Source organism: Diplotaxodon limnothrissa, linkage group LG4, assembly GCF_057381915.1.
Source record: "Diplotaxodon limnothrissa isolate DT_005_m linkage group LG4, D_limnothrissa_male_GT1.1, whole genome shotgun sequence".
NCBI classification, from domain to species: Eukaryota; Metazoa; Chordata; class Actinopteri; order Cichliformes; family Cichlidae; genus Diplotaxodon; species Diplotaxodon limnothrissa.
Window position 1 is genome coordinate 1,351,673 of NC_140599.1, and position 21,459 is coordinate 1,373,131.

General features: G+C 43.1%; 3 protein-coding genes across 3 annotated transcripts; 2 read left to right on the forward strand and 1 right to left on the reverse strand.

The window, feature by feature from the left end:
* Positions 1 to 660, reverse strand: l1td1 (LINE1 type transposase domain containing 1). The gene has a single exon (XM_085352889.1). The coding sequence runs from the start codon at positions 658 to 660 to the stop codon at positions 1 to 3; it is 660 nt and encodes a 219-aa protein (XP_085209015.1).
* Positions 661 to 4,893: 4,233 nt separating this feature from the next.
* LOC146632978 (protein NLRC3-like) lies at positions 4,894 to 11,954 on the forward strand. The gene is made up of 4 exons (XM_085351255.1): positions 4,894 to 5,167; positions 5,271 to 7,074; positions 8,518 to 8,691; positions 11,152 to 11,954. Exons 1-4 carry the CDS (start codon positions 4,894 to 4,896, stop codon positions 11,345 to 11,347), a joined length of 2,448 nt encoding a protein of 815 aa, XP_085207381.1. The 3' UTR covers positions 11,348 to 11,954.
* Positions 11,955 to 12,052: 98 nt separating this feature from the next.
* Positions 12,053 to 20,980, forward strand: LOC146632979 (ribonuclease inhibitor-like). The gene is made up of 6 exons (XM_085352890.1): positions 12,053 to 12,082; positions 13,481 to 13,650; positions 15,798 to 15,974; positions 18,122 to 18,298; positions 20,446 to 20,622; positions 20,762 to 20,980. The coding sequence occupies exons 1-6, from the start codon at positions 12,053 to 12,055 to the stop codon at positions 20,802 to 20,804; spliced, it is 774 nt and encodes a 257-aa protein (XP_085209016.1). The 3' UTR covers positions 20,805 to 20,980.
* Positions 20,981 to 21,459: the final 479 nt, after the last annotated feature.

Consider the following 21,459-nt stretch of genomic DNA (forward strand, 5'->3'; position numbering starts at 1 on the left):
CTACTCATTTGTACCCACGGCCAGTTTCTGGTCCAGGAATCTTTTGGCTGCCTCCGGCTTATCAAAAGTCTGTGTGACCCCGTCCAGCGTCACCCGAAATCGAGCCGGATGACTAAAGCCGTAGCGTAGATTGGCCGCCCTGCACCGTTTGCGGATTTCTTCAAACTTCTTGCGCCGTGCCAGCACCTCCGCGGTCAGATCCGGAAAGATGAAAACTTTCGCCCCGTCGTACTGCAGCGCAGCTTTTTGTGCTGCCAGCCTCAGGATACGCTCGCGGGTTTGATAGTAGTGCAGCCTTACAATTAAAGGACGAGGCCAGTCCGCGTCAGCTGGCTTGGGGCCCAGGGCACGGTGTGCTCTATCCACCACAACCCTGCCCGTGAAGTTCTCACTCCCCAGGAGCTTAGGAATTAGCTCAGAAGCAAAGTCCAGTGGGTTTCCTTTCTCTGTCCCCTCCGCAACTCCAAGGATCCTGATATTCTGTCGTCTTGACCGCGACTCGAGGTCATCCAATTTTTTGTGATGTAAATCGTATCCTTTCTGGAGTGAGTCGCAGAGCGCCTCTAAAACGGCAATCCTCTCGTCATGCCCATTTACAGCTTCCTCAATATCATGTATCCTCCCAGTTAACGTGGAAAGAGTGGTCTCCACAGCGTTCATCGTGGTTGAAATAGCAGTTAATTTGCTATCAACCGAAGTCTCCAATCTAGCAATTGCACTCATTACCCTACTTGCCTACTGGTGTTGGCCAGAGGGGCCGATGGCGCAATATGGCAGCCTGGCTTCTGTCAGTCTGCCCCAGGGCAGCTGTGGCTACAACTGTAGCTGCCTCCACCAGTGTATGAATGTGAGAGTGAATGAATAGTGGTATTGTAAAGCGCTTTGGGTGCCTTGAAAAGCGCTATATAAATCCAATCCATTATTATTATTATTATTATGTCGGCCGACGTCGGGTTAGCTACTTGGGAAGTCACGGGGCTAATTGCACTTGGCTCCTCAGCTAGCACGTGCTCGTTAGCCACACTCGCTGGCTCACCTTCATCTTCTCCAATTTTCTCAGTCTTTTCACGGGCTTTTGAAGCTTTAGGTTTCGTCATTGTTATAAAATATATACAAACGTCAGGAATCAACAGAAAGGTGTCATAAAAAAGGAGGTTATGAGTAAAAAATTATAGGCTGGTGCGGAGCTCTTCCAAGAAACGTTGTGTTTGCTGGATGGAGGAGGACAAATAGTTTTTCCCTTCAGTGACACTTCAGCAGCTGGGGAGATGTTTGTCTTTATGAAGGTTTATGGATTATTGTTCTTACTTTGGTTAATTTTCCATCTAACATTTAAAGTAAATTTCCAGGTGAATAAAAGATCTGCAGCTGCAGCCTCTGTGATGTTTCACAGTCTGAAAGTAACAAATTCAACCAGAGTTCAAACAAAGGCTTAATATACGTGTGTGTTTGATATAATGCCAACAAGTACAAATAGGTGTTCTTACAGGTCTTAATCATAGAGCTCTGATAAGTCTGGTGACTTTCACAGTCAGCAGTTTTGCTGCCTTTTATTTTATATTGGCCTTTTTAAAGCCCTTCAAATGCTCCCACATTCATACAGAGCTTTTAATTGCAAACTCCTTTACTGTCCGTCTCCTCTCACACACGATCACACGACTGATTTGTCTGCAGCAGCTGTGTTACTGCTAGTATTTTATTATGTGTGTAATCTCCTCATATTGTTCCTGTGGTTTAGTTTGACTTCCTCCTGCAAACTCAGCTGCTCTGTTGCTGATACACGTCTCCATGAATATGATTGATCAGATGCTGCCAACACCACGTGTTTCATGTGAACGCTCAGCTGAAACCCTGGGTTGACTTATCGAGTTAATAACAAGCTTCACGTGACTGTGAATGCTAAAGTGAATCCAGATAAAGGGAAGAGACCCTGCTAATGTTGGACTCACTTCTTAGTGTAGATCCCAGGAGGAAGTTCAACATAGCCAGCCATTCTTTGTGCTACCTCGACCAAACCTGAGACCACAGTGCAGAATAATGATTATCATCTGTCTCTGTCAAGGACATTTAAAATCCACAAATAACAAAAATAATTATATTTGATCATTAAAAATCTCTTTTCACTTAAAAAAGCATGAGCACACTGGTGGATTATAAAAACATGAAAACTCGTTAACAGTAAAGTTAATTTAGGCGTAAACAAAGAGGCAAACATACTTAAGTAGAAGGACTGATGTTGGTGTTAAAATACCCTCTTATATCTGAAATGCTGATTGAACTTTCTCCAAAAGTTAATTCTGTTCATCTGGAAAATTCTCATGACCATTGATCAACAATCACTGATCAATGGCCATGAGTCCCATTCACAGAGAGTTGGGGAATGGCTGCAATCACAGCATTGTAAGATGGTGACAGATGGACCCTTAGGCCCCCTCCTCTATTCAGAGATGGTCTTTCCCTTTTCACGTAAATGGCCTCCTTGACTCCGCCCTCAAACCAGCGTTCCTCCCTGTCCAGGATGTTACATCCTCATCATTGAAAGAGTGTCCACTGGCCTGTAGGTGTAAACAGACTGCAGAGTCCTGGCCTGACGAGGTGGCTCTTCTGTGTTGTAGCCAGAGGTTGTTTGGTTTCCCCGATGTATAAATCCTGACAGTCCTCCTGCACTTAACAGCGTACACTATGTTACTCTGTTTGTGTCGGGGACCCGATTTGTGGGGTGGACCAGTTTTTGGGGCAGGGTGTTTTGGGTTTAAAAGACACAGAGACCCGGTGTTAGAGCTGCACGATTAATCGTTAGAAAATCGCGATCTCAATTCATACTTATGTGCGATCTCATTTCCAAATGACAACAATTTTAAAAAAAAAGAAAAAAAAGACGATGATTGTACCGCATTTTGATCCGGGACGTACTCTGCATGAAAACAAGCGCTCACTCTTCCTGCTCAACAAATGACAAGGGCGGAGCCTTATACCACGTGATACAGAAGCTGTGCCGTGTGATGCTAAAATTAGCAGGAAAAAACAACGGAGAGCACGTCAGGGATGACGAGAAAGTGACTGGAGAAAATCCGTCCCGGTCAACCACCCAAACATCAATAACAGGAACCTTATACAGCGCTTCCCTATACCCGTCGAACTCCCGCAGGCACAAAGACATTACGGAGGCTATCACTTATCACCTGACCAAAGATATGGCTCCATCAACACTGTGCAAAACGAGGGATTTAGGAAAATGATCAACACCCTAGACAAACGCTACACAGTGCCAACTATTTTTCTATTGTTGCACTACCTGCTCTGTACACGCAGTGTCGAGTAACGGTGGAGACGGAATTTCAAGCAGTACAACATTTTGCAGCAACAACAAAACGTGAGACATTTGTTGTTTTTATGTTTATTTATTGTTTTTATTTTCAGTCTCAACTGTTACGAAGTTGATGTGCAGTTAATAAGTGCAATAAATATTTATACTGGAAAAGAAAATCGTGAGAAAATCGTGATCTCAATTCTAAGCCAAAAAATCGTGATTCTCATTTTATGCAAAATCGTGCAGCCCTACCTGGTGTTTAGAAAAAATCTCAACTGCTCCGATACTCCTGACACATACGGGATCACTACAGGTTTTCTCTTGGGCAGCGGTTGTCCTTCTCTCCTGGATCGGCTGGAGCTTTCTTTAGGAGCCTTTCCAGCTTTGACAAAAGTCCAGCTGGGATAACCACATTTATGCTACGTCCAGATGAACAGAATCAACTTTTGGAGATTTACTTTCCTGGATGATTGAGAAAGCATCAAGACGTTCCTCCTAAAGTGTTATTCAGTGTTGTGACAGTCAGCTGCTTCAGCTGCTGCTGGGATGGGCCGTGGCAAAGAGAACAGAGAAAATCAAAATCAGAGTTTCTCTCTGAATTAAAAGCAAGGAAACAGCAATATATTCTACATGGTGAAACTGATGGTTTCTGGTGTTTGGGTCTGTTTTTCTGTATTTATGCAGATAAAGTGTAAACTCGGATGAATTATACCATCAAATGTTAAAGGAAAATATCAGGATGAGTGTCTGTGAGCTGAGAAGGACGTGAAGCGAGCAGTTTATCCCAGAGCTGAAGCTGCTCTGTGTGCAGAGATGAGCTCAGATTCCTGCTGTGATTGATCAACAGTCACAGAAATGCAGACTTGTAGTTATTACTGCAGTATGGTCACAGCAGATACTGATAAACATGTATTATGAGGATGGATGATCAAGTTTCTCACTCTCTCCTTTAAATCTCAGTTTTTTTCTTCTTCACAGTTTATCTGTTAATTTATTAATGAATAACACTGAAAGAGTTTCTGTTATATTTCCCCTTGAACATCAGCTTATTAGGGCGGCATTAGGAAATAGCCCCCCTCCAAAGAATGAATAAATGAATGATGATAATAATAAAATGATTAAAAAGCAGAGCTCAGAGTGGTAGAATGGTCAAACATGGATCCACGGGTGGTTCAACTGCATTTGGTGACGTGACTAAAGCAAATCTTTCAAATAATCCCACCATCAACGGGATGTTGTCTCCTTTACTACGGTTACTTTACTTGGTCACCGTGTGAATTTCTTTGAAATGAACCAAATTCTTTTATTTGTTGGTTGTTGCATATTTAACCTCTACAGTCAGGAAAGGAGGAGATGAGGCCTCAACAATGTTGGGTTGTAGCTGTGGTTCAGGTTAGAGTGAGTGTCCATGGAATAAATGTAAGTCAGTGAACTGGAAACATGACTGTGTTCAAACTTTGTTTTCCTTTTTGTAATGAGTCTAATCAAAGGTGGACAGAAGTATCTCCACTTTGACTTTTCTGTGTCACCATCACAGCTTCTGCACAGTGTCATCAAATCTGGATGTTTGTCACTAACAGTCAATGTTTTTAGTGATAAAGAAATGTGTTCACAGAGGGAGGAAGAGGAAAAGGAGTGGTGTCTGTGAGGAGGAGCAGCTGTCCTGCTGTGCTTTGTGTCAGGACGTCCTGAAGGATCCAGTCTCTACCAGCTGTGGACACTGGTTCTGCAGACAGTGCATCCCCTCATACTGGGACCAGTCTGCTTCATCAGGAGACTCCTCCTGTCCACAGTGTGGAGAAAGATCCAGAAGCAGAGCTGGACTGCAGACAGCCAGTCAGAGCAGCTGTGTACAAAGTAAGACTGAACATCTGTCTGCTGATGGACTCATTTCTGAAAACTGGACTTCTTGTGTTGTTCAGACATTGAAGAGTTTTCTTTCTGTTTTTCTTTCTTTCAGCAGATGTTGGTCTGCAGGAGGTTTTAGATGAACATAAGATCAGTCTGAGGAGGAGATGTGAACGTGTGACTGAAGGAAGTGATGAAACAGGAAGTAGAACCCTCCTCAACAGGATCTACACTGAGCTCTACATCACAGAGGGACAGCGTTCAGAGGTTCATACCCAACATGAGGTGAGGCAGCTGGAGACTGCTTCCAAGATGGATGCCCTCCATGACGCTCCAATCAGGTGCCAGGACATCTTTAAAGCCTTACCTGACCAACAGAGACCCATCAGAGTGGTTCTGACCAACGGCGTGGCTGGTGTTGGAAAAACCTTCTCAGTGCAGAAGTTCACTCTGGACTGGGCAGAGGGCTTGGAGAACCAACATGTCAGTGTGGTGGTTCTGCTTTCATTCAGGGAGCTGAACCTGATCAGAGAGGAGCAGTACAGTCTTCTGGAGCTGCTCCATGTTTTCCATCCAACACTACAGAAGGTCACAGCAGAGAAGCTGGCTGTCTCTCAGCTTTTGTTCATCTTTGACGGCCTGGATGAAAGCAGACTTTCATTGGATTTCACCAACAGGAAGCTGCTGTCTGATGTCACACAGAAGTCATCAGTCAGCCAGCTGCTGACAAACCTCATCCAGGGGAATCTGCTTCCCTCGGCTCTCGTCTGGATAACTTCCCGACCTGCAGCAGCCAATCAGATCCCTCCTACATGTGTTGACAGGCTAACAGAAGTACGAGGCTTCACTGACGCCCAGAAGGAGGAGTACTTCAGGAGGAGATTCAGTGATGAAGAGCTGTCCAGAATCATCTCCCACATGAAGACATCCAGGAGCCTCCACATCATGTGTAGCATCCCAGTCTTCTGCTGGATCACTGCTACAGTTCTGGAGCACATGTTGACTACAGAGCAGAGAGGAGAGCTGCCCAAGACCCTGACTGACATGTACTCACACTTCCTGCTGGTTCAGACAAAGAGGAAGAAGAACAAGTACCACGAGGGACATGAGACGAGTCCACAGGAGCTGACGGAGGCTGACGGGGAAGTTCTTCTGAAGCTGGGGAGGCTGGCGTTTGAACATCTGGAGAAAGGAAACATCATGTTCTACCAAGAAGACCTGGAGCAGTGTGGTCTGGATGTGACAGAGGCCTCGGTGTACTCAGGAGTTTGTACAGAGATCTTCAAAAGAGAGTGTGTGATCTTCCAGAAACCAGTCTACTGCTTTGTTCATCTGAGCATTCAGGAGTTTCTGGCTGCTGTCTACATGTTCCACTGTCACACCAATAGGAAGACAGAGGTGCTGAAGAACTTCCTGGAAAATAATCCAGATGATCCTTACTATTACATTTCATTTTCTGATGATTTGCTTATCAGAGTCATGGAGAAATCCCTCCAGAGTAAAAATGGCCACCTGGACCTGTTTGTCCGCTTCCTTCATGGCCTCTGTCTGGAGTCCAACCAGAGACTCTTAGCAGGTCTGCTGGGTCAGACAGAGATCAGTCCAGAAACCATCCAGAGAGTCGTCAACAACCTGAAGGAGATGAACAGTGATAAAATCTCTCCTGACAGAAGCATCAACATCTTCCACTGTCTGATGGAGATGAACGACCTCTCAGTACATCAGGAGATCCAAGAGTTCCTGAAGTCAGAGAACAGATCAGAACAGGAACTCTCTGAGATCCAGTGCTCAGCTCTGGCCTTCATGCTGCAGATGTCAGAGGAGGTTCTGGATGAGTTGGACCTGCAGAAGTACAACACATCAGACCAAGGACGACAGAGACTGATTCCAGCTGTGAGGAACTGCAGAAAGGCTGGGTGAGTCCAGATGTGATCATTAACATCATTGATCAGTGTAGGTTAGTAGTTTAATTTTGAAAATAAAATCAGATTGTAACCACAAAGTGTTTGTGTCCGTACGCTGCAACCTTCCACACCATTCCTTTATTGTACAGACTCAGCAGCAGCTCCATGGATCCCAAATCCAAGAGTGGAGAACAGATTTGAAGTGTGTCACATCCATGCAGTCACAGCTGTTTCCACCATGTTTCCACTGATATTGATCCTGTTCAGTGACACGTTTCATATCAGTGAATATGTTCTTTAGGACGTCCACTGACATGTTTAAGTGTCCTGCTGGAAATCACTCAAATCATCCATGAAATCCATGAAAAATCCTTTTAGTGTTTCTAACTTCAGCCTCTGTCCTCTCTCTCTCTCCATCCTCCTCACTGCTTCTTTCACTGATAATCACACAAACATCGTATTCAGCTACAAAATAACACAATAACATCATCTGATGATCGTTATTATAAGAGCAGGATCCATATTTGATATCAGAGTAACACACTGCTTGGTTATGTGCAGTCATCATCAGTGACTGTGGGTCAAACAGAAGCTCTCTGATTGGTTGCTGACCTTGGTCACCTGTCCACTCTCACCTGTTTCTGTTGCTCTCTCTTTGCTGTCTCCATCCTCTCTCTCCTTTCTCTCCCTCTCTGTCTTTGTACCGTCACTCAGGTCCAATGGAAACAGTGACATTTACAAACCAATCAAAGACAAACTGATCCATGTCAGGTTATAACAATATTCAAAGTGAATACAGGCTGCTGCTGGACACAGACAGGTAACATCATTTTGACTTGCTGTCACCTGGATCTGGACTCATAAACACTGAAGCCCTGAACAGGAATACAAATCATTTTCTGCCAACTAGCGACACACCAGCAGATAATGGCTCAGAAAGCTAAAATGAGCCAATCATTTCTGTGTTTAGTTCCCCTGAAATCAGATCTGATATCAGCAGCTCTGAGTTCATTCATCATTATTGTCCAGTGACCTGACAGCAGGTAGCAAACAGAGATCATCTTTCCAGCTGGAACTCTTCACTGAGCTGAACTCATTCAAATGTTCTGGAGTCAAAACAGGAAACAGTCCAAATGTGTGTCTTCACTCTGACTCTGGATCAGATCTCAGTGACAGACTGTGGACATTATGGAAGCCTAAATGTGACACCATCTCCCTCCTTCATCTACAGATTAAAGCCAAACAAAGATTCTCATTAAAAGTCTGCAGGTCTGAGAGAGACTCAATCACTGTGTCATGTCAAACACAGTAAGAGGAGCTGAAGCACAGATGTGAAGAGCAGATTCATCAGATTATGACCTCACTCTGTTTTGTCTTCATATACATTCAGTCTGTGTTTATAATGCAGATTTTCTGCTTTTATAATAACACATTTTATATTTTCTATCATCACAGACTGATTCTGTGTGGACTCTCAGAGACTCATTGTGAAGTTGTGGCCTCAGCTCTGAAGTCCAACCCCTCCCATCTGACAGAGCTGGACATGAGCGAGAACAAGCTTCCGGGTTCAGGAGTGAAGCTTCTGTGTGCTGGACTGGAGAGTCCAAACTGTCGACTGGAGACTCTGAGGTGAGTTCACTGTCTGCAGCTTTTGTAGTTTTTCTATATTTCAGGTCTTTGATTGATGTTTGAAACTTTCTTTAGTTCCTTTTTTTTTTTTCTTTGCCTGTCCCATTTGGTTCTTTATCCGTCAGAATTGTTGTCTGAAGACCAACAAGGAGACACAATGGATTTACTTTGCCAAATGGATCATCGTGGCATTGCCGTATTGGTCCATTTGATCGACCTTTGTTATTTATTTTATTTTATTTTCAGTTGTTACAGACGGGACAGACATGAGTGAGGGACAGGAAAGGGAGAAAGAAAGAGGAAGGAAAAGAAAAACAGAAGGGGAGAGGGACAGTGAGAAAGGGGTGGGGGGGGGGGGGGGGAAATCTCCTGGATCACCTGTTGAGAGAAAAAGAAGAGAAAACAAGCAAAAAAAACAGCAACATACTAAACACAACACCATCACGTTAATCTAGTGTAAACAGCAGTAAATACTAAATATTGAATGTTGTTGTGCAGCAAGCAGGACCGGCAGCGCACAATGTGCTTGGAAATAGCACCAATAGAGGTGTAGTTTATGTCTATGAACAGTGAACACCCGTGTGCACACCTGTGTGGATCAGCACGCTTGTATTCAAAAGGTTTCCCCATGTAACGGTCTGCTAGAGGATGTAGAGAGCCATAGCCCCGCCCCCCAGGGCATGAAGCAGGCATGGAGGAGATCCAGGCCCCAGACATCCAGAGGCCCCAGAGTGCGAGAGCCCAAGGAGGACCACCGGAGGGGCATCCGTGCCACCCTCCTGGAACTTTCTTTAGTTCCTAAATGTTCAGGATGTGTCTGAAGACAAATGTGAAGAAGTTTGAGTGCTTTCAGAAATGTTGAGTCTTTCCAAACGACTGAACAACAGTTTTTTCTTTTGGCTCCAAACAGAAGTGACAGGCTTGAGCAGGGTTCATTTAAAGGCTGACAGAAGTGGAGTGGTGACGGGGAGATGTTTGACAGGACAGTGTTTCAGCCTCCACAGGTTCATGTTGTGCTCCATCAGTCAGTGAAGATGAAGTCAGTGCTGATGAGGCTGTAGAGTGTGTGAGGGATGTGAATGAGGATGATGACGATCTGATGATAGCAGATAAAAACAGGCTGCAGAGACTTTGAGCCATACAGGGCACACAGTGTGTGTACAGAACAGCTGAAATCATTATGGAGGCCTCACTGGAATATGGAAGCATCACAGTACAGCTTCAGTGAAGCTTTAAAGTCTCTGATATGAGATGAGAAATGAAGCAGCCAGAGCTTTTTCATGAGTAGAAATCCACTGTGACTGTGAGCTGCTGCTACAGCCTCCAGATTAGCCAGCAGCTCATCCTGCTCAACATTTCCTCACCAACTTTAATGGAAATGTGATGTTTTCAGCTGGAGTGATGGTCAGGGTGGCCTCCCTCTCCTCTTCTTCTCCTCTTCCTCTTTCATTTGTAAAGCCACTTCTGCTGCTTTCATTCATTTGGAAGTCCTGTAGCTGAGTTTGGGAGAGACTAACAGCCTCGGCAGCAGAGGGGAGAAAGGCTGTAACACCACCACTTTACTCTGTTCTACCTGTCACATCATTTTATCAGGAAACAAATATGCTCATGTTTTTACTATGTTTGTCTTGAAGATGTAAGAAGATCACATGGTGCTTTTTATTATTGTGTTGGTTTGTTTCCTGTCTCTTGGATGGAGCCCAGCTGTGCGTGGCCCCTGGGCCTGTGGTCAGAGTGTGTGCTGGATAATCCGGCCCAGGATGAGGCCAAACTGACATGGGATGAAATGTCTGTCACATAATTGAGCTTAGTGTTGTTTCATTTCTGCACAATTTAAAACCAACCAAAACTTTGCTCTGTCGTTTCTGTGTTATACTGTAGACTTTCTTTGATACTGTGTCCAAAAGGAGCAGCTTTTACTTTGAAGGGGAGCCGTCAGTTTCCTCTTCAGGTTGGATGATGGAAGCAAATGAGTGTGTGATGTTCTTTCAGTGTTGCACTTTGTAGACGCTCCCTGAGCACTGGTCTCACAGCCAGCTGCACATAGAGACCAGTGTTGTTAGTCCAGGTCAGAAGATGACTTGTTGCAATGAAAATGAGCTTGTAGTTTGTCTGCTTTAATAATGTGACTGGAAAAAGGTGTTGGACTTCAAATATGTCCGTTTCTGTCACACTTCACCTTTAAAAGTGAAGCCATGTGGTTCCTGGAAGGAAAAACACGACTTTTTCAAGTCTTTGTCCTGTTTTTATGAGAAATGTACGACTTTAATGTGAAACATTCAGAGTTTTTTCTCTTGTTGTGTTTGTTTGAAGCTGCTTCCTGTTGGCTTCAGCTGTTTGGAGTTTCCATTTTCTAAACTTCTACATTCTGAACCTTCTTCAGCTCTGAACAGATGATGAAACACTGAATGCTTTCAAGCTCTTTGTCTAATAAACTTACATCTTTCATTCTTTATACAGATTGCAGAGCTGTGGTTTGTCAGAGATCAGCTGTGATTATCTGGCAGCAGCACTGAAGTCCAACCCCTCCCATCTGAGAGAGCTGGACCTGAGCTACAACAACAACCTGAAGGATCCAGGAGTGAAGCATCTGTGTGGTTTCCTGGAGAGTCCACGTTGTCGATTTGAAACTCTGAGGTCAGTCAGCATGTTTTAGTTGTGCTGAGATGAATATGATTGTTGTGCTGACTCTAAACTGCAGACATCAGGCTGATATTATACTGATCCACACTGAGGATCTTCATGGTAAAGTCTGTTTTCTTCTTCTCTGGTTTAGTCCATTGACTGCAGCAGAACAATGTTCACATTTCAAACAGTGAGACTCAACGTATGGCCCGCGGCCCACACGCGGCCTGCCCACCTTTCCTGATTCAGAGAGAGGGGACCCTGATTAACTGTGTAGCTTCTTCCTCACAGTTCTAAGTATCAGACACAACAATGAATCATCCACAGCTGACTGTCTTTAGCAGGTCAAAGGTCACGGCACACAGCAGACAGTGGGAAATATTCTAACTCTGATCATTTATCAGCACATATCCATATGTATAAAAACAAAGCTGACACTGTGAGACCTGATCAGAGGTGTGATCATCACAGCAGAGGCCTTTGTGTCAAAGTCACTGAGGATCAAACAGAAACACATGAAGCAGGTTTTCCTGTTCTGGCTTTTTATAGCAGATAACCTTCAAAATCTTCTGCAGTCGATGAAAAACTGAAGCAAACCATGAATCAACATGTGAACATGAGCTGATGCTGCTGAAGTGAAGCAAAGTTACAGAGGTTTGATTACAGACACAGCTGAGAGTTTGTAATCTGTCATCATTTTAAAAGGTTTAAATTTCTTCAGTATTGAACAGCAGAAATGAGGCTTTGTTTTCGGAGGCTGACAGCCGTGAACACAACAGCAGACTGGTGCGTAATAAGCAGTGAATCATGCAGGAAACAGATTTCTGAAGGTAAACTGTTCTTGAAGCACACTGAGAGAGAGAGAGCTGTGCAGGAAGTAAAGGTCAAAGTCAGAGAGAATTCATGACGATGTTCATCAAACGTGAAGCAGAGTTTGGATCTTCTTCTGCTGCTGCTTCACTCAGTTTTGGTTGGAGACAGATGAAACCTGCAGCTTCAGGATCTGTGAGCTGTCCACTGTCAGCCCCGACGGCGTGTCCGTGTACGTGCCGTCGAGTGAACGATCCACGCTCTGTGTTTCCATCTTTGTGTGTTTAGCTGCTCTCATTTACTGTTTTATCTGTTTGCTTGTTGTTGAAATACTTTTGGGAGCTTTAAGCTGAGATTCTGGCAAAATACATTAATATTAAACATCGATTCAGGATTGAATGAATCAACATCGCTTTATTCAAATTAAAACCATTTAAATGGGAACATGAATTTTTTACAGCCGCCTCTAATGCTGGGTAATGTCAGCTGGTCCATGTGCAGCTGGCTGTGAGGCTCAGGGAGCGTCTACAAAGTGCAACACTGAAAGAACATCATCCATAAATATTGAGTAATAACTGGACTCTGATACAGCGAGACTCAAATGCCTTTAAACATCAGCTTATCCTGCTGATCCAAGTCCAACACTGAGTTTGTAAAAACATGTTTGTCAATCGTTTTGTTTGGTTTCTGAGGAAAAAGATTCAATAACTTGCTGCTAATACACAACATTTCATCATATTTCCTCATAACCCTCTTTTGTCTGACCATTTGATCCCATTTGAATTTGCAATAAAGGATCCACAGAGTTTGGTGACAATAATGACAGTAGATGTTTGTGTGAAAGTGCTGGAAGCAAATGAGTGTGTGATGTTCTTTCAGTGTTGCACTTTGTAGACGCTCCCTGAGCACTGGTCTCACAGCCAGCTGCACATAGAGACCAGTGTTGTTAGTCCAGGTCAGAAGATGACTTGTTGCAATGAAAATGAGCTTGTAGTTTGTCTGCTTTAATAATGTGACTGGAAAAAGGTGTTGGACTTCAAATATGTCCGTTTCTGTCACACTTCACCTTTAAAAGTGAAGCCATGTGGTTCCTGGAAGGAAAAACACGACTTTTTCAAGTCTTTGTCCTGTTTTTATGAGAAATGTACGACTTTAATGTGAAACATTCAGAGTTTTTTCTCTTGTTGTGTTTGTTTGAAGCTGCTTCCTGTTGGCTTCAGCTGTTTGGAGTTTCCATTTTCTAAACTTCTACATTCTGAAGCTTCTTCAGCTCTGAACAGATGATGAAACACTGAATGATTTCAAGCTCTTTGTCTAATAAACTTACATCTTTCATTCTTTATACAGATTGCAGAGCTGTGGTTTGTCAGAGATCAGCTGTGATTATCTGGCAGCAGCACTGAAGTCCAACCCCTCCCATCTGAGAGAGCTGGACCTGAGCTACAACAACAACCTGAGGGATCCAGGAGTGAAGCATCTGTGTGGTTTCCTGGAGAGTCCACGTTGTCGATTTGAAACTCTGAGGTCAGTCAGCATGTTTTAGTTGTGCTGAGATGAATATGATTGTTGTGCTGACTCTAAACTGCAGACATCAGGCTGATATTATACTGATCCACACTGAGGATCTTCATGGTAAAGTCTGTTTTCTTCTTCTCTGGTTTAGTCCATTGACTGCAGCAGAACAATGTTCACATTTCAAACAGTGAGACTCAACGTATGGCCCGCGGCCCACACGCGGCCTGCCCACCTTTCCTGATTCAGAGAGAGGGGACCCTGATTAACTGTGTAGCTTCTTCCTCACAGTTCTAAGTATCAGACACAACAATGAATCATCCACAGCTGACTGTCTTTAGCAGGTCAAAGGTCACGGCACACAGCAGACAGTGGGAAATATTCTAACTCTGATCATTTATCAGCACATATCCATATGTATAAAAACAAAGCTGACACTGTGAGACCTGATCAGAGGTGTGATCATCACAGCAGAGGCCTTTGTGTCAAAGTCACTGAGGATCAAACAGAAACACATGAAGCAGGTTTTCCTGTTCTGGCTTTTTATAGCAGATAACCTTCAAAATCTTCTGCAGTCGATGAAAAACTGAAGCAAACCATGAATCAACATGTGAACATGAGCTGATGCTGCTGAAGTGAAGCAAAGTTACAGAGGTTTGATTACAGACACAGCTGAGAGTTTGTAATCTGTCATCATTTTAAAAGGTTTAAATTTCTTCAGTATTGAACAGCAGAAATGAGGCTTTGTTTTCGGAGGCTGACAGCAGTGAACACAACAGCAGACTGGTGCGTAATAAGCAGTGAATCATGCAGGAAACAGATTTTTGAAGGTAAACTGTTCTTGAAGCACACTGAGAGAGAGAGAGAGCTGTGCAGGAAGTAAAGGTCAAAGTCAGAGAGAATTCATGACGATGTTCATCAAACGTGAAGCAGAGTTTGGATCTTCTTCTGCTGCTGCTTCACTCAGTTTTGGTTGGAGACAGATGAAACCTGCAGCTTCAGGATCTGTGAGCTGTCCACTGTCAGCCCCGACGGCGTGTCCGTGTACGTGCCGTCGAGTGAACGATCCACGCTCTGTGTTTCCATCTTTGTGTGTTTAGCTGCTCTCATTTACTGTTTTATCTGTTTGCTTGTTGTTGAAATACTTTTGGGAGCTTTAAGCTGAGATTCTGGCAAAATACATTAATATTAAACATCGATTCAGGATTGAATGAATCAACATCGCTTTATTCAAATTAAAACCATTTAAATGGGAGCATGAATTTTTTACAGCCGCCTCTAATGCTGGGTAATGTCAGCTGGTCCATGTGCAGCTGGCTGTGAGGCTCAGGGAGCGTCTACAAAGTGCAACACTGATAGAACATCATCCATAAATATTGAGTAATAACTGGACTCTCATACAGCGAGACTCAAATGCCTTTAAACATCAGCTTATCCTGCTGATCCAAGTCCAACACTGAGTTTGTAAAAACATGTTTGTCAATCATTTTGTTTGGTTTCTGAGGAAAAAGATTCAATAACTTGCTGCTAATACACAACATTTCATCATATTTCCTCATAACCCTCTTTTGTCTGACCATTTGATCCCATTTGAATTTGCAATAAAGGATCCACAGAGTTTGGTGACAATGATGACAGTAGATGTTTGTGTGAAAGTGCTGGAAGCAAATGAGTGTGTGATGTTCTTTCAGTGTTGCACTTTGTAGACGCTCCCTGAGCACTGGTCTCACAGCCAGCTGCACATAGAGACCAGTGTTGTTAGTCCAGGTCAGAAGATGACTTGTTGCAATGAAAATGAGCTTGTAGTTTGTCTGCTTTAATAATGTGACTGGAAAAAGGTGTTGGACTTCAAATATGTCCGTTTCTGTCACACTTCACCTTTAAAAGTGAAGCCATGTGGTTCCTGGAAGGAAAAACACGACTTTTTCAAGTCTTTGTCCTGTTTTTATGAGAAATGTACGACTTTAATGTGAAACATTCAGAGTTTTTTCTCTTGTTGTGTTTGTTTGAAGCTGCTTCCTGTTGGCTTCAGCTGTTTGGAGTTTCCATTTTCTAAACTTCTACATTCTGAAGCTTCTTCAGCTCTGAACAGATGATGAAACACTGAATGATTTCAAGCTCTTTGTCTAATAAACTTACATCTTTCATTCTTTATACAGATTGCAGAGCTGTGGTTTGTCAGAGATCAGCTGTGATTATCTGGCAGCAGCACTGAAGTCCAACCCCTCCCATCTGAGAGAGCTGGACCTGAGCTACAACAACAACCTGAAGGATCCAGGAGTGAAGCATCTGTGTGGTTTCCTGGAGAGTCCACGTTGTCGATTTGAAACTCTGAGGTCAGTCAGCATGTTTTAGTTGTGCTGAGATGAATATGATTGTTGTGCTGACTCTAAACTGCAGACATCAGGCTGATATTATACTGATCCACACTGAGGATCTTCATGGTAAAGTCTGTTTTCTTCTTCTCTGGTTTAGTCCATTGACTGCAGCAGAACAATGTTCACATTTCAAACAGTGAGACTCAACGTATGGCCCGCGGCCCACACGCGGCCTGCCCACCTTTCCTGATTCAGAGAGAGGGGACCCTGATTAACTGTGTAGTTTCTTCCTCACAGTTCTAAGTATCAGACACAACAATGAATCATCCACAGCTGACTGTCTTTAGCAGGTCAAAGGTCACGGCACACAGCAGACAGTGGGAAATATTCTAACTCTGATCATTTCTCAGCACATATCCATATGTATAAAAACAAAGCTGACACTGTGAGACCTGATCAGAGGTGTGATCATCACAGCAGAGGCCTTTGTGTCAAAGTCACTGAGGATCAAACAGAAACACATGAAGCAGGTTTTCCTGTTCTGGCTTTTTATAGCAGATAACCTTCAAAATCTTCTGCAGTCGATGAAAAACTGAAGCAAACCATGAATCAACATGTGAACATGAGCTGATGCTGCTGAAGTGAAGCAAAGTTACAGAGGTTTGATTACAGACACAGCTGAGAGTTTGTAATCTGTCATCATTTTAAAAGGTTTAAATTTCTTCAGTATTGAACAGCAGAAATGAGGCTTTGTTTTCGGAGGCTGACAGCAGTGAACACAACAGCAGACTGGTGCGTAATAAGCAGTGAATCATGCAGGAAACAGATTTTTGAAGGTAAACTGTTCTTGAAGCACACTGAGAGAGAGAGAGAGCTGTGCAGGAAGTAAAGGTCAAAGTCAGAGAGAATTCATGACGATGTTCATCAAACGTGAAGCAGAGTTTGGATCTTCTTCTGCTGCTGCTTCACTCAGTTTTGGTTGGAGACAGATGAAACCTGCAGCTTCAGGATCTGTGAGCTGTCCACTGTCAGCCCCGACGGCGTGTCCGTGTACGTGCCGTCGAGTGAACGATCCACGCTCTGTGTTTCCATCTTTGTGTGTTTAGCTGCTCTCATTTACTGTTTTATCTGTTTGCTTGTTGTTGAAATACTTTTGGGAGCTTTAAGCTGAGATTCTGGCAAAATACATTAATATTAAACATCGATTCAGGATTGAATGAATCAACATCGCTTTATTCAAATTAAAACCATTTAAATGGGAGCATGAATTTTTTACAGCCGCCTCTAATGCTGGGTAATGTCAGCTGGTCCATGTGCAGCTGGCTGTGAGGCTCAGGGAGCGTCTACAAAGTGCAACACTGATAGAACATCATCCATAAATATTGAGTAATAACTGGACTCTCATACAGCGAGACTCAAATGCCTTTAAACATCAGCTTATCCTGCTGATCCAAGTCCAACACTGAGTTTGTAAAAACATGTTTGTCAATCATTTTGTTTGGTTTCTGAGGAAAATGATTCAATAACTTGCTGCTAATACACAACATTTCATCATATTTCCTCATAACCCTCTTTTGTCTGACCATTTGATCCCATTTGAATTTGCAATAAAGGATCCACAGAGTTTGGTGACAATGATGACAGTAGATGTTTGTGTGAAAGTGCTGGAAGCAAATGAGTGTGTGATGTTCTTTCAGTGTTGCACTTTGTAGACGCTCCCTGAGCACTGGTCTCACAGCCAGCTGCACATAGAGACCAGTGTTGTTAGTCCAGGTCAGAAGATGACTTGTTGCAATGAAAATGAGCTTGTAGTTTGTCTGCTTTAATAATGTGACTGGAAAAAGGTGTTGGACTTCAAATATGTCCGTTTCTGTCACACTTCACCTTTAAAAGTGAAGCCATGTGGTTCCTGGAAGGAAAAACACGACTTTTTCAAGTCTTTGTCCTGTTTTTATGAGAAATGTACGACTTTAATGTGAAACATTCAGAGTTTTTTCTCTTGTTGTGTTTGTTTGAAGCTGCTTCCTGTTGGCTTCAGCTGTTTGGAGTTTCCATTTTCTAAACTTCTACATTCTGAACCTTCTTCAGCTCTGAACAGATGATGAAACACTGAATGCTTTCAAGCTCTTTGTCTAATAAACTTACATCTTTCATTCTTTATACAGATTGAAGGGCTGTGGTTTGTCAGAGATCAGCTGTGATTATCTGGCAGCAGCACTGAAGTCCAACCCCTCCCATCTGAGAGAGCTGGACCTGAGCTACAACAACAACCTGAAGGATCCAGGAGTGAAGCATCTGTGTGGTTTCCTGGAGAGTCCACGTTGTCGATTTGAAACTCTGAGGTCAGTCAGCATGTTTTAGTTGTGCTGAGATGAATATGATTGTTGTGCTGACTCTAAACTGCAGACATCAGGCTGATATTATACTGATCCACACTGAGGATCTTCATGGTAAAGTCTGTTTTCTTCTTCTCTGGTTTAGTCCATTGACTGCAGCAGAACAATGTTCACATTTCAAACAGTGAGACTCAACGTATGGCCCGCGGCCCACACGCGGCCTGCCCACCTTTCCTGATTCAGAGAGAGGGGACCCTGATTAACTGTGTAGCTTCTTCCTCACAGTTCTAAGTATCAGACACAACAATGAATCATCCACAGCTGACTGTCTTTAGCAGGTCAAAGGTCACGGCACACAGCAGACAGTGGGAAATATTCTAACTCTGATCATTTATCAGCACATATCCATATGTATAAAAACAAAGCTGACACTGTGAGACCTGATCAGAGGTGTGATCATCACAGCAGAGGCCTTTGTGTCAAAGTCACTGAGGATCAAACAGAAACACATGAAGCAGGTTTTCCTGTTCTGGCTTTTTATAGCAGATAACCTTCAAAATCTTCTGCAGTCGATGAAAAACTGAAGCAAACCATGAATCAACATGTGAACATGAGCTGATGCTGCTGAAGTGAAGCAAAGTTACAGAGGTTTGATTACAGACACAGCTGAGAGTTTGTAATCTGTCATCATTTTAAAAGGTTTAAATTTCTTCAGTATTGAACAGCAGAAATGAGGCTTTGTTTTCGGAGGCTGACAGCAGTGAACACAACAGCAGACTGGTGCGTAATAAGCAGTGAATCATGCAGGAAACAGATTTTTGAAGGTAAACTGTTCTTGAAGCACACTGAGAGAGAGAGAGAGCTGTGCAGGAAGTAAAGGTCAAAGTCAGAGAGAATTCATGACGATGTTCATCAAACGTGAAGCAGAGTTTGGATCTTCTTCTGCTGCTGCTTCACTCAGTTTTGGTTGGAGACAGATGAAACCTGCAGCTTCAGGATCTGTGAGCTGTCCACTGTCAGCCCCGACGGCGTGTCCGTGTACGTGCCGTCGAGTGAACGATCCACGCTCTGTGTTTCCATCTTTGTGTGTTTAGCTGCTCTCATTTACTGTTTTATCTGTTTGCTTGTTGTTGAAATACTTTTGGGAGCTTTAAGCTGAGATTCTGGCAAAATACATTAATATTAAACATCGATTCAGGATTGAATGAATCAACATCGCTTTATTCAAATTAAAACCATTTAAATGGGAACATGAATTTTTTACAGCCGCCTCTAATGCTGGGTAATGTCAGCTGGTCCATGTGCAGCTGGCTGTGAGGCTCAGGGAGCGTCTACAAAGTGCAACACTGAAAGAACATCATCCATAAATATTGAGTAATAACTGGACTCTCATACAGCGAGACTCAAATGCCTTTAAACATCAGCTTATCCTGCTGATCCAAGTCCAACACTGAGTTTGTAAAAACATGTTTGTCAATCATTTTGTTTGGTTTCTGAGGAAAAAGATTCAATAACTTGCTGCTAATACACAACATTTCATCATATTTCCTCATAACCCTCTTTTGTCTGACCATTTGATCCCATTTGAATTTGCAATAAAGGATCCACAGAGTTTGGTGACAATGATGACAGTAGATGTTTGTGTGAAAGTGCTGGAAGCAAATGAGTGTGTGATGTTCTTTCAGTGTTGCACTTTGTAGACGCTCCCTGAGCACTGGTCTCACAGCCAGCTGCACATAGAGACCAGTGTTGTTAGTCCAGGTCAGAAGATGACTTGTTGGAATGAAAATGAGCTTGTAGTTTGTCTGCTTTAATAATGTGACTGGAAAAAGGTGTTGGACTTCAAATATGTCCGTTTCTGTCACACTTCACCTTTAAAAGTGAAGCCATGTGGTTCCTGGAAGGAAAAACACGACTTTTTCAAGTCTTTGTCCTGTTTTTATGAGAAATGTACGACTTTAATGTGAAACATTCAGAGTTTTTTCTCTTGTTGTGTTTGTTTGAAGCTGCTTCCTGTTGGCTTCAGCTGTTTGGAGTTTCCATTTTCTAAACTTCTACATTCTGAAGCTTCTTCAGCTCTGAACAGATGATGAAACACTGAATGATTTCAAGCTCTTTGTCTAATAAACTTACATCTTTCATTCTTTATACAGATTGCAGAGCTGTGGTTTGTCAGAGATCAGCTGTGATTATCTGGCAGCAGCACTGAAGTCCAACCCCTCCCATCTGAGAGAGCTGGACCTGAGCTACAACAACAACCTGAAGGATCCAGGAGTGAAGCATCTGTGTGGTTTCCTGGAGAGTCCACGTTGTCGATTTGAAACTCTGAGGTCAGTCAGCATGTTTTAGTTGTGCTGAGATGAATATGATTGTTGTGCTGACTCTAAACTGCAGACATCAGGCTGATATTATACTGATCCACACTGAGGATCTTCATGGTAAAGTCTGTTTTCTTCTTCTCTGGTTTAGTCCATTGACTGCAGCAGAACAATGTTCACATTTCAAACAGTGAGACTCAACGTATGGCCCGCGGCCCACACGCGGCCTGCCCACCTTTCCTGATTCAGAGAGAGGGGACCCTGATTAACTGTGTAGCTTCTTCCTCACAGTTCTAAGTATCAGACACAACAATGAATCATCCACAGCTGACTGTCTTTAGCAGGTCAAAGGTCACGGCACACAGCAGACAGTGGGAAATATTCTAACTCTGATCATTTCTCAGCACATATCCATATGTATAAAAACAAAGCTGACACTGTGAGACTTGATCAGAGGTGTGATCATCACAGCAGAGGCCTTTGTGTCAAAGTCACTGAGGATCAAACAGAAACACATGAAGCAGGTTTTCCTGTTCTGGCTTTTTATAGCAGATAACCTTCAAAATCTTCTGCAGTCGATGAAAAACTGAAGCAAACCATGAATCAACATGTGAACATGAGCTGATGCTGCTGAAGTGAAGCAAAGTTACAGAGGTTTGATTACAGACACAGCTGAGAGTTTGTAATCTGTCATCATTTTAAAAGGTTTAAATTTCTTCAGTATTGAACAGCAGAAATGAGGCTTTGTTTTCGGAGGCTGACAGCAGTGAACACAACAGCAGACTGGTGCGTAATAAGCAGTGAATCATGCAGGAAACAGATTTCTGAAGGTAAACTGTTCTTGAAGCA

Coding starts and splice junctions, on each gene's coding strand:
- LOC146632979 (XM_085352890.1), top strand. CDS start 12,053: ATGAGGCTTTGTTTTCGGAGGCTGACAGCC. Junction 15,975..18,121: donor TGTCGATTTGAAACTCTGAG/GTCAGTCAGCAT, acceptor TTCTTTATACAG/ATTGAAGGGCTGTGGTTTGT. Junction 18,299..20,445: donor TGTCGATTTGAAACTCTGAG/GTCAGTCAGCAT, acceptor TTCTTTATACAG/ATTGCAGAGCTGTGGTTTGT.
- LOC146632978 (XM_085351255.1), top strand. CDS start 4,894: ATGTTTTTAGTGATAAAGAAATGTGTTCACAGAGGGAGGAAGAGGAAA. Junction 7,075..8,517: donor AGGAACTGCAGAAAGGCTGG/GTGAGTCCAGAT, acceptor CTATCATCACAG/ACTGATTCTGTGTGGACTCT. Junction 8,692..11,151: donor TGTCGACTGGAGACTCTGAG/GTGAGTTCACTG, acceptor TTCTTTATACAG/ATTGCAGAGCTGTGGTTTGT.
- l1td1 (XM_085352889.1), bottom strand. CDS start 660: ATGAACGCTGTGGAGACCACTCTTTCCACGTTAACTGGGAGGATACAT.